This window comes from Globicephala melas, chromosome 1, assembly GCF_963455315.2.
Source record: "Globicephala melas chromosome 1, mGloMel1.2, whole genome shotgun sequence".
In the NCBI taxonomy this organism is placed as follows: Eukaryota; Metazoa; Chordata; class Mammalia; order Artiodactyla; family Delphinidae; genus Globicephala; species Globicephala melas.
Window position 1 is genome coordinate 13895639 of NC_083314.1, and position 13101 is coordinate 13908739.

The 13101-nt window shown below is 36.7% G+C and overlaps 1 protein-coding gene across 2 annotated transcripts in view; it reads left to right on the forward strand.

The window, feature by feature from the left end:
* Window positions 1-13101, forward strand: part of KCTD3 (potassium channel tetramerization domain containing 3) — a 74926-nt gene that overhangs the window by 44281 nt on the left and 17544 nt on the right. For both annotated transcript variants that reach the window (XM_060296236.1, XM_030868296.2), the window contains exons 11-14: window positions 817-904; window positions 1039-1155; window positions 3048-3218; window positions 7141-7296. In XM_060296236.1, the coding sequence (XP_060152219.1) occupies window positions 817-904; window positions 1039-1155; window positions 3048-3218; window positions 7141-7296 (532 nt within the window). The remainder of the gene's footprint in view (window positions 1-816; window positions 905-1038; window positions 1156-3047; window positions 3219-7140; window positions 7297-13101) is intronic.

A 13101-nucleotide genomic window follows, 5' to 3' on the forward strand; every position in this document is an offset into this window, starting at 1 on the left:
TACTTGTTCACCTGGATAATATCTGGTACATAAAAAGTGTTTCATTTAAATGTTGTGTGTAAACTTTCACATGCATGTCTGGCCTGGCTGTACATAGGGATGATTCAGTTTGATCTCATCGCCAGTACAATAACACTTTTTGTTTGTTTTTCGTTTTGTTTTATAGTAAAAATCATGCCCTTTGCTTTTCTCTTGGCGCACACATAGGCATTCATTAATTTGTAACTAGACTGATTTGCTTGGAAAACTGATTTTTTTTAATTCTAGTACTTGAAAAAATAAAAGCATTTGAGAACTTGTTTGGCCATTTCCTAGGAAATAGACGTGAAGTATTTAGTGGGGAATATGAAAGTAGAGAAGACTACCTTTTCAAAGAAATGGTAATGAACTACCAAGGGAGCTAGTGCTATCTAGAAATCGGTTGATCTGTTTTCTAGTTCTGATTCTGGGCAGGTCATTTCATCTCTTCTATGAGAGAGACAAGGGAGAAAGGGGCCTGGTCAGACTTGGTTTTCCAGTCCTAAAGTGTGCTGTGACCTCACAGTCATGTGCAGAAAAAGGAAATGAGTAAATTCTGAAAGGAAAGTGCTGCTGTTGGAAATAAAAAATTTTTTAGAAAAGCTTTAAAAGGTCAGAGTTCCCCTTGGAGGTGTGCGTGTGTGTGTGTGTGTGTGTAAAGAAAGTATTTTCTAAGCCCTACTTAAATCGGATATTAGTATCCTTTTTATTAAAAGACTCAAAAATTTTGAGGAAATTGAGCAGAAAATATAGATTGTAATTAATAACTGACATCTAACAATATTCTCACTACATCAGGTTCAAGACGTTGTTCCTATAACTAGTTATGACACTGCTGGGTCGTTCCTTCTCCTGGGATGTAACAATGGATCAATATATTATATAGGTAAGTGGTCAGACACTTAGTATGGTCCTATTTAGTATGATTTTTAAAATGAGAACGAGAAAATATTACCTTTTTTAGTTTTAAATAGATTCACTATTTATTTTAATGCTATTTAATTTTTTTTTATTTTTTAGATATGCAGAAGTTCCCTTTGCGAATGAAGGATAACGATCTTCTTGTAACTGAACTTTATCATGATCCTTCAAATGATGCTATTACTGCTCTGAGTGTTTACCTCACACCCAAAACAAGTTAGTGCATAGAAAAATTATTATAAATTGTTGAAGTTCTTTTGATAATGTATGTTTATTCGTTGGTTTATTGTAACACTAATCTGGCCCTTTGTTTTGGTGAACTGCAGTGCTGAGGATTTCATCTCTTAGAGTCTAAAGTTTATGTTTGGTTTTATACTGAAGTCAGACATGACCAGTAAACATAATCTGAGGTGGGAAGTTAGAACTTTCCCTCTTGTGAATTGTATTGTTAAGCCCTACTATTATAATAATAACTAAAATTATTTGTTAAACTTATCTGCACATTTACCTTCCTATGACAGCTGATTTCATTTTGGAATTAAGAGCTTTATTTTTTTTTCACAACAATAACAACAACGAAAGCTTTTAGACTTTTAATCTCTATTGAAAATTTCTCTGGGAAATTTTAAATTTAAGTTTTGGAAAACCTCAGTATCCATAACTTATTGCTTTTTCAAAGGCCATTGCAATGAAATTAACAAACTAGCTCTGTAAATTATTAAGAATTTTTATATTCTAGAGTGAAAGATAAACATAAATGGGAAATTCAAAATTTATCTGTAATGAAAGGAATTCTAGGAAATACTTACATGTGGCTAGTAATATTAATAGTTTGAATACGTTACTTGTGTAATCATTTCATTGAATGCATTGTAATAAATCATTATCTTCGGTATGAAAGAAAGAAAGATTCTGGTGTGCACAGATGATTTTGATTGAAATTGTAGGATTTAAACTATGTTGCTACAGAACAGAGGTCAGCAAACCATGCTCTTTTTATTAATAGTTTTATGTATTGTCTTTGGCTGCTTTTCTGCAACTGTGACAGAGTCGAGTGGCTGTACAGAGACAGTGTGGCATGCAAAGTTTAAACTATTTGCTTTTTATAGAAAGTTTGCTGACCCCTGCTCTAGAATGAGATATGCTCCCCTCCCCGGCCCCAGTCTAATTAAAACGGGAGAATAAAACTTCTTTTGTGGTGGCAGTGTCTTCTTTTAAGACACAAGAATGGAGTTGCCTTTTAAGTTTTGAGAAGTGTTTTCCATAGCATGCACTTTTCCTTCGATTCCAGTATTTTCACGTGAATCAGAAAGAACAGCTATCAAAGCTAAGAGGTTCTCTGTGACGCTTTTAAGGAATGTAGGTCACTGAACTCCATTCTGTCTTAAATATATGATGGAATCTGGGCACTTGTTTGAAAAAAAAGCCACAGATGAACCTGACGTCATGAGCTAGTTGTATATAATTAGAAGAGAACAACATAGGTAAATGTGATGTAAGCAATGGAATGGATATATTTTCCCATAGTTATAACAGTTTTGAAACTGTTGAATAGTACATGGATTACTTGATTATTCAAAGAGAAGATTCAATATTGTGGCAGAAGTAAAACAGATGGTCATTTGAGGCTAGAAATAATATGGAGTATTGCTTTAGGAATACTGTGTTGTGTCAGTGGTGTTCTTAGCATGTCAGATTTATTCCTTAAACATTTAATGAGTACCTACTATGTCTCAGGCACTCTGTAAGGTGATATAGATTAAAAAATGATTATGATTCAGTCTCTTATCAATAAAGAGTAGAGGTAGATAGACATGGAAATAGAGAATTGGGGTGTTACAGTTGCTCTGATAGAACCTAATACATAGTACAAGGGAGAGAGTGAACAATTCTATATTGGAGTGAGTGTTAGGAAAAGATTTGTAAAGGAAAGAATGAATTTAAGATGGTCAGAGAAGTCTTAAGATTTCTTTGCTGAGCTGGATTTGGGGCTGATAACAAGTGCTGAATCCAGCTCTGCCTCTTCTATCACAGGGAACACTTTGCAAGGGCAGCTTTCTTTTTATTGTCTTCTATTATATCACCTTTCAATTTTTGATTTTGGTTAGGTGTCAGTGGTAACTGGATTGAGATTGCCTATGGTACGAGCTCTGGAGCAGTACGAGTAATTGTGCAGCACCCAGAGACGGTTGGGTCAGGCCCTCAGCTTTTTCAGACCTTCACAGTTCACCGAAGTCCCGTCACAAAAATCATGCTCTCAGAGAAGCATCTTGTATCAGGTAAAGTGATTTTATTAGTACTGGTAAGGAGGTCTACCTCATGTCATGTAAAACCTTGCCTTGGGTGTTATTTTTTAGACTCCTACAAATTAAAAGAATATAAAAGCAGTGTTTTATGTAAGAAAAACACACCAGAAAAAGTGGTAGAAAAGTTTAATAACTGAAGAAATACTATGATTGTCTTCTGAGGTTTCTTTGATATTGTCTGGTTGTAGTATACATAAATTTAGAAGGCATCATATCTTTTATTTACTCTCTATTTTAATATTTGGTTCTTATGGCATATTTTACTTCAGAATATTTATCATAATCCTGTTGAAGAATGTTTTATTAGAGAAATTTTTCAAGTATGAATATAATATAAATTTGGTTGTGTTGTCTTAAGGTTTAATGCTAAAGTTAGTAGAATGTTAGTAGTCTAACATCAACTACTGTTAAAAATTAGTAAAATGTGTAAAGAGATGTGAAGAAAATAACATTTGTGGGTTTGTTGTTCTTCATAGTCATATATGTTTCTAACATTTAGATACTAATTTGATACTTAAAAAATTAGTTACAGATTTTCAAGCAAAATTAGCCTGACACAAAATAAAATGATCACAAAGTAAAATTCCATCATGAGATTCAATGTCTATGATAGATGATTTCTGAAAGCGTTGATGAAAATTGAATTGAGTCAGGTTTATCAGTAGTTTGCTTTTTTAAAACAATCTTGCATTAAATCTTTTGTAGATTAGCTCCTGCCTAACTTAAATTTTTATAAACATCCTTTTCATGCATCAGCTTTGTTTATATGAAGACTACCTAATATAAAAAGATGCTGCATCTTTCACTAATTAAACACCAAATGGAGCTGAAATACCTTGTCCATATATGAATGGATGGATGGATGGATGAATATGCTTTTATTGAATGTCTCATTGTTTTGGATGTAATTATGCCTTTCTGAAACAGTCTCTTTTTTAATCTTTCATAGAGCAGTACTCATCTAATATCTGCCTCGCTGAGGAGTTTTTCTCACTCTGTATATGGCTGGTTCCTCCTCTTTTGCCCAGTTACTAAGTGTTGGATTGCCTCAGATCTCTTTCTAGATTTTCCATTCTTTGTCTGTACTTTCCCTGGTGATTTGAATATTATTATCTACATGCCAGTGACTCCCAGACTTGCCCTTCACCTGTGACCATCCACAGAGTTCCAAATTGTATATCCAGTGCTTGTGCTTAGTATTTGGTTGTATGTTTAATAGGCATCTCTAAATTAACCTAGATAAAATAGTACTTTTGATTTCTGTCTCAAAAGCCATCTTAGTATACAATATCACTACTCATTTACCCAAGCTGAAAATCTAGGAATCACACTTGATTCTTCCCTTTTTCTCACTGCACCCGCCTCCCCCTGCCCTCCACATAACGTGTAATACATCAGTAGGTCCCGTTTCTCTGCTTCAACATACATCACAAGTCTGATTACTTCACTTTATGTCCATTGCTGCCAGCCCCTTAGCTCAAATCAGCATTTCTCCCCTAGGTTACTCCATTCTTTCCCTGTTTCTGTCTTGGCTCCCTATGGTACATGTTCCACACAGCAGCCAGAAATATCTTTAGAAATGCAAAGCAGGACTTCCCTGGTGGCGCAGTGGTTAAGAATCCGCCTGCCAATGCAGGGGGCACGGATTCGAGCCCTGGTCCAGAAAAATCCCACATGCCGTGGAGCAACTAAGCCCGTGTGTGCCACAGCTACTGAGCCTGTGCTCTAGAACCCGCGAGCCACAACTACTGAGCCTGTGTACCTAGAGCCCGTGCTCTGCGACAAGAGAAGCCACCGCAATGAGAAGCCCGTGCACCGCAACGAAGAGTAGCCCCTGCTCACTGCAACTAGAGAAAGTCCACACAGAGCAACGAAGACCCAATACAGCCAAAAATAAATAAATAAATAAATAAAATTTATTTTTAAAAAAAAAGAAATGCAAAGCAGATCTGATTTCCGATGGCTTCTTTCTGTTTATAGAATGAACAGAATGAACAGATTAATACGGCTCTTCCTGTTCCGGATCCTGCTCACCTGCTCACCACGCCTCCCATGTCACTTTTCTTACTGCTCATGATACCTAACTCATTGGCTTTTCTATTTCTTAAATTGCCTTAGAAACTTTGCACTTGTTCTTTTCATTTGACATCTTCTTTCTTAGATGGTTGTTTCGCTGTCTCTCCTTGACATTCAGGTCCCATTTCAAATACCTCCTCAGTGAGGCCTCCTTGGCCACCCTGTCTAAACTAGCCAGCCCTCTGTCTAACAGGCACTTTCTGCTATCAGTATGTTGATTTGTTTTCTTCACAGACTTATCACTTTGTTTCTTATTTATCATCTCTTTCCCTCTTCTAGAATATAGTAAGTTTCAACAGCAGCAGAAGCTTTTGTTCTCCACCCTATTCTCAGCACTTAGCATAGTCCTTACGAATAAATGTTGTATAAAATGAGGTAATTTGGTCCCGTGAGAAAATAGACTATTTCTTTGCAAGATTGTTTTGATGTTTAAATGACAATGCCATACTCAGTAGCAGTTGATATTATTTTGATGGTAATGATGTTATTGTTGGATGTGATGTCAAAGAGCTACGTAGTTAAATTTGCATTTTAACAACAAGTATTTCATGTAGGTTTGAAATGTTAGATAATGATTAATACTAACAAAATTGCATAATTGCATTATTTTTTGAATTTTATTTTTTATACAGCAGGTTCTTATTATCTACTTTATACATATTAGTGTATATATGTCAATCCCATAGTTGCATTTTTGAGTCAGCTAGAAGTATTTGTTATTTTTCTGAATCCTAGTAAGCTTAATAATGAAATTAGGAAATTATTTCCCATGAAGCTGATTCAGTAGCCTAGAAGTAAATGTCTTCTTTTTCACCAGAAAACTGGCATCCTGAGAACTGAGAATTTTGTTGTATAAGTAACATATGTACACTTTTTATTCTTATTGCTGTCTGCCAAAATTAAATTTCTGAAGTTTTGTTTAAAATATGCAACTGTGACATTTTATCCAGTAGGAAATGTTGTGTGCATATAAGAAGTTTTGGATACTTTCCTAGTAGATACTGATGAGTTCATAATAAATGGCAAATTAATACATTTTTTATTAAGGCACGCCACAAAAGTACAGTTCTTACATTAATGATATCATTTTTTTGGTTTACAGTTTTTAGCAGAGTATCTATTCAGACAGAAAAAACAGCAGAAATAGATTACTTGTTAGGAGATATCTCAATATATACCCACTTAATATTACCGTGAAAAAATAAAGCTAATTGGAATATGTTTTTTAAATGCAGACTCTCATATAAAAATAATTCTGAGCTTTAGTATTGAAATCTTAATTTTTCTTGATGCAACTGTGAATGAGCAATAAATAACTGGTTCCTATAAGCTTCTTGACAAATGTTATTTGTGCCAGTAAATTCTCAGTAGCTCCTGATCTTGGTTGTTTAATATTGGAGTAACATAAGCAGAAACAATTTATATGGTTGGAAAAAATAAACTAGGCAACTTGTTTACAATGGAGTTTAGCCACAGAACAGAAAAATATTCAGCATCTTCTCTCTTACATACACATTTTTTTTAACCTTCTCTAAATTCATACCCTACAGGCTACTTTTATAAGGATCCATAGATTTTACTTATATACCTTATATTTGCAGCAAGGTAAACCATATTCAGTTATCTCATTTTTGTTGGCTAGGTACAGATTAAGTGTAATTTTAAGATAAGTAAGCTGCTTGCCACTCAAAATGTGCTACGATCTGTTTTCTGTAAATTATAGTGAAAAAAGTTAAAATATGTTTATAAAGGTGATTTTGTTGGTGCTCTCATAATCTATATTTATTAACAACTGTTGTGTGCTCTCTTTCTCTCCTAGTCTGTGCAGATAATAATCATGTCCGGACATGGACGGTAACACGATTCAGAGGAATGATCTCTACTCAGCCAGGTTCTACTCCTCTAGCATCGTTCAAGATACTGTCCCTGGAGGAGACAGAAAGCCATGGAAGCTATTCCTCTGGAAACGACATAGGTGAGCTAGATCTTTTGGGGGGACATTTTTAAGTACTGTGTAGGCAATGCTGAAGAAGTATATTATCTGTAGTAGAAACCTAAAAAGGAGTTTTAAATATAAGTTTTTCATTTTCACTTTGAAACTCATTTAAAACAGAAGTTTAATCTTTTTCTGATTAAGTTCTATAAAGCCACAAAATATACATTTTTTTTGACTTTATGAAGGTACAAAAGTGATACACATTTAATAGAAACAGTACTTTGAATTTTGAACTTTTCCCGGGCTAGGGATATGTGGTACCATATTCTCTCGTGGTGACAGGCGGAAGCAGCAGGCCAAAGTTCCCAGGCAGCCACGTGACCACAAAGGTAAACAAGTGATGTGCTTAGAATCAGTCTGTACCCACATAGCCATTCTCTTTTTCACTTTCAGTATTCAGTACATTACATGAGATATTCAATACTTTACTATAAAATGGACTCCGTATTAGATGATTTTGCCCAACTGTAGGCTAATGTGAGTGTTCTGAGCACACTTAAGGTAGGCTAGGGTAAGCTATGATGTTTGGTAGCTTAGGTGTACTAAATGCATTTTTTTTTTTTTTTTTTTTTTTTTGCGGTACGCGGGCCTCTCACTGTTGCGGCCTCTCCCGTTCAGGAGCACAGGCTCCAGACGCGCAGGCTCAGCGGCCATGGCTCACGGGCCCAGCCACTCCGCGGCATGTGGGATCTTCCCGGACCGGGACACGAACCCGTGTCCCCTGCATCGGCAGGCGGACTCTCAACCACTGCGCCACCAGAGAAGCCCCCCTAAATGCATTTTTGGCTTAGGATATTTTCAATTTAGGAGTAATTTATCGGGACATAACCCCATCATAAGTTGAGGAAAATCTGTATTATAGCATCATTTTTCATTGTTTAAAAAGTTGAGGACTTTCGTGGTAGCGCGGTGGTTAAGAATCCGCCTGCCAATGCAGGGGACATGGGTTCGAGCCCTGGTCCGGGAAGAACCCACATGCCGTGGAGCAACTAAGCCCGTGCACCACAACTACTGAAGCCCACAGGCCTAGAGCCTGTGCTCTGCCACAACAGAAGCCACCGCAGTGAGAAACCTGTGCACCGCAACAAAGAGTAGCCCCCGCTCGCCGCAACTAGAGGAAGCCCACGCGCAACAATGAAGACCCAGTGCAGCCCAAAATAAATAAAAGTTGAGAGCACATTTTTTATCTTACTAGCATTTCCTGATTTAAGTGATATTATCTCCAAATGCTAACCACTTTTGTTTATAATTAAAAGCCATAATGGCTGTACACATTTGAAACTTGAAATACTTTTTTCCTTCGTTGCTAATAATTAACCTGAAAATAGATTTGAAGCTGGAAAAGGGCTGGTGTTCTTACATACTGAGAGTGGTTTTGATGGCATCCATTAGTAAACAGTGTAGGATGTCTCTACTGATTTCAGCAAAGGGTATATAAAGTTAGTTATAACAAATCAATTTCTCCCTACACCATACATACACACAAACAGTCTTCATGGAGGTAGATCATTTTCCTCAAGGATCTGTTTGAAAGAACTAATGCACCTTGTAGATCATCTTGTATAAGCAGAAATTATAGCACTGATGGAAAACGAGGAGTGGATCAGAATTGTTATGCATGAAACTATTAAATGTATGTCCATCAGGATATTTGCTCCCACAGTAAAGATTTCAAAAATAGTTATCTTTAAGAAATGTAAGCTTCTGAAGAGAATTGTAGTACCACAGTCTTAGTATTTTTAGAAAGAGAACTGCTCAGTGTTGTCACTTTTATCAGTTGCTGTGCGATTCCAGTTCCCAGTGTGATGATAGGCACTGAAAGTTTTATTTGAACATTTTTTTTCCAGCTTTATTGAGATATAATTGACATATAACATAGTGTAAGTTAAAGGTGTAGCATCAACAGATATTGTGTACTTTTGCTCCAGGCATTAGAAATCTAAAAAATTGCAGTGAACATCGACTTACACTATAGTGAGCGGTGGGAATAAAAAGCAAACGATTGTATTTTGCACACTGCTCAAGTGCATAGGGCGGAAAGCCCCCAGGAGAGAGTGCTAGTCTGTGTGCTGGGTGTTGTAGCATACACTCACATTTAATCTTTTGGACAATTTTATGGGGTAGATCTTATCCCCACTTAACTTTGACAGAAACCAATGTTCAGGCAGAGCACTTCACAGAGGTCTTAATGTTGGAACTGAGAGAGGCGGCAGGGGGTGATGCTAGGAGTTTGAACTGAGATGTGAAGGTGTAAGTTCTAGGACAGGGACATTCCTGGAAGGGAAAGCAGCATGTTAAAAGGATAGAGGCCAATAGAACCTGGCAGGTTTGGCAAATGTCAAGAACGTCATTAATTGTTGGTATGTAGCTGAGAATAGTAGGACATGAGACTAGGTAGATAGGCAGGCGTCAGATCAGGGAGCACATGTGTAATGTGAATAAAAGATATTTAGAAGCAGCCCTGTAAATTACTTAAGACAGTCATATGTAAAATGTTTAAAAGGGCCAGGGAGATGTTTTTTCTTTTCTGTTCATAGTTTCGTTTAAAAAAAATATCCTAAGAGGTAGACATGTAGACTAGTGGAACAGAATAGAAAGTCCAGTGTCAGTGGGGGTGGTAGGGGTGGAGTGTAGATGGTAAAGGGGAATGGAGTAACAGATACTGGAAACAGCTGTGCCAGAAAGAAATGGAGCTAGTTAGAAGGTGAGTACATTCAAAGGTCATATTTTTGAGTCCTCTTCCTTTCTCCCCCGTTGAAGATAACAGAGATGTAAGGATATTTTTTTGTGTTCTCTGAAGGAAAGGTGCTAATTTGGGCAAAAGTGTTGGGGAAACTATAAGAGGGGAGGTATGGATAATTACTTAAGGTATGAAGTTATGTGAGAATCTCACATCAGTAATAAAGTTTGAGGGGGAGGGAAGATATAGTCCCGTAATCCTCTTTCCTAGTTATTTCACCCGTCGTCAATATTTTGACTTTGTTTATGGGTTATTGAGTGAGGACTGTCTTTTCATTTCAATAGAATTAGACTTCAGAGAGTTGTGCAGGAATTGAGCAACTGCATAGCTTAGTGAAAAGCCAGACAGCTTGGGTTTGGATTCCAGTTCCATCAAGTAGAACTTAAGAGATCTTTGGTTAACTAACCTGTTGGTGCCTTACTTTCCTCGTTTGTAAAATGGAGATGATAATAGTGCATCCTTTATGTGGTTGTTATGATGATTCAAATGAGTGATTTGTAAAGCATGTAGTGTGGTACATAGTAAGCGTAAGTATTTGCTAACTAATAAGAGTGTTATTCTGTTTATAAATTAGGTATGATTCACATAAGATAACTTGGGATATACTATCTTTAAAAAATGTGTTGTACATCACATACTTTTTGTGAATGATGAGTTGATATTTAGCTAATGAGTATTGGGAAAGAATTATTAACATTTTATGTGTAAGTTTTGCATAAAAACACTTTATATTGTTCACATTCTTTCTAAAACATATGAGCCATTTTCCTACCTTGCCAAGTACAATAAAGTAAAAATAATTGAATTTACCTTTTAGATTGAAATCCTTGAAGGGTACAACAGGCTCTGATAAATGAAATTGTATTTAATGAAGTTGTACTTTATTTTTTAAGATTTTGCAAGTTAAGTTTTCAAAAAAAGTAACATCAATACATAAAGTAACTCCATTTATACATCCCTTTCTTGAAGTGATAAGAAACTGAGCACATTCTGAAAGATAGTAAATGTAGAGCTTCTATTTTAACAGGTCTCCTTCTAGTACTCTTAATGTATAGTCTCAAGCAAATTATTGCCTTCAGTTTTTACAGTCTTAGTGCATAAAATATAATTTTGAAAAGTTATATAAAAATTTTTATGAATTTTTGAATTATTTTTTTATACAGCAGGTTTTTTTTAACATCTTTATTGGAGTATAATTGCTTTACAGTGGTATGTTAGTTTTTGCTTTATAACAAAGTGAATCAGCTATACATATACATATATCTCCAAATCTCTTCCCTCTTGGGTGTCCCTCCCTCCCACCTTCCCTATCCCACCCCTCTAGGTGGTCAAAATGCACCAAACTGATCTCCCTGTGCTATGCTGCTGCTTCCCACTAGCTATCAATTTTACATTTGGTAGTGTATATATGTCCATGCCACTCTCTCACTTTGTCCCAGCTTACCCTTCTCCCTTCCCATATCCTTAAGTACATTCTGTAGTAGGTCTGCGTCTTTATTCCTGTCCTGCCCCTAGGTTCTTCATAACCAGTTTTGTTTGTTTGTTTTTTAGTTTCCATATATATGTGTTAGCATACGGTATTCGTTTTTCTCTTTCTGACTTACTTCACTCTGTATGACAGACTCTAGGTCCATCCACCTCACTACAAATAACTCAATTTAGTTTCTTTTTATGGCTGAGTAATATTCCATTGTGTATATGTGCCACATCTTCTTTATCCATTCATCTGTTGATGGACACTTAGGTTCCTTCCATGTCCTGGTTATTGAAAATAGAGCTGCAATGAACATTGTGGTACATGACTCTTTATGAATTATGGTTTTCTCAGGGTATATGCCCAGTAGTGGGATTGCTGGGTCATATGGTAGTTCTGTTTTTGGTTTTTTAAGGAACCTCCATGCAGTTCTCCATAGTGGCTGTACCAATTTACATTCCCACCAACAGTGCAAGAGGGTTCCCTTTTCTCCACACCCTCTCCAGCATTTATTTGTAGATTTTCATGATGGCCATTCTGACTGGTGTGAGGTGATAACTCATTGTGGTTTTGATTTGCATTTCTCTAATGATTAATGACTTTGACCGTCCTTTCATGTGTTTGTTGGGAATCTGTATATCTTCTTTGGAGAAATGTCTATTTAGGTCTTCTGCCCATTTTTGGATGGGGTTGTTTGTTTTTTTGATATTGAGCTGCATGAGCTGCTTGTAAATTTTGGAGATTAATCCTTTGTCAGTTGCTTCATTTGCAAATATTTTCTCCCATTCTGAGGGTTGTCTTTTTTTTTTTTTTTTTTTTTTGCGGTACGCAGGCCTCTCACTGTTGTGGCCTCTCCCATTGCGGAGCACAGGCTCCGGATGCGCAGACTCAGCGGCCATGGCTCACGGGCCTACCCACTCTGCGGCATGTGGGGGCTTCCCGGATCAGGGCATGAACCCGTTTCCCTGCATTGGCAGGCGGACTCTCAACCACTGCACCGCCAGGGAAGCCCTGAGGGTTGTCTTTTCGTCTTGTTTATGGTTTCCTTTGCTGTGCAAAAGCTTTTAAGTTTCATTAGGTCCCATTTCTTTCTTTTTGTTTTTATTTACATTTCTCGAGGAGGTGAGTCCAAAAGGATCTTGCTGTGATTTATGTCATAGAGTGTTCTGCCTATGTTTTCCTCTACGAGTTTTATAGTGTCTGGCCTTACACTTAGGTTTTTAATCCATTTTGAGTTTATCTTTGTGTATGGTGTTAGGGAGTGTTCTAGTTTCATTCTTTACATGTAGCTGTCCAGTTTTCCCAGCACCACTTATTGAAAAGGCTGTCTTTTCTCCATTGTATAGTCTTGCCTCCTTTATCAAAGATAAGGTGACCATATGTGTATGGGTTTATCTCTGGGCTTTCTATCCTGTTCCATTGATTTATATTTCTTTTTTTTGTGCCAGTACCATATTGTCTTCATTACTGTAGCTTTGTAATATAGTCTGAAGTCAGGGAGCCTGATTGCTCCAGCTCCGTTTTTCTTTCTCAAGATTGCTTTGGCTATTCATGGTCTTCTGTGTTTTCA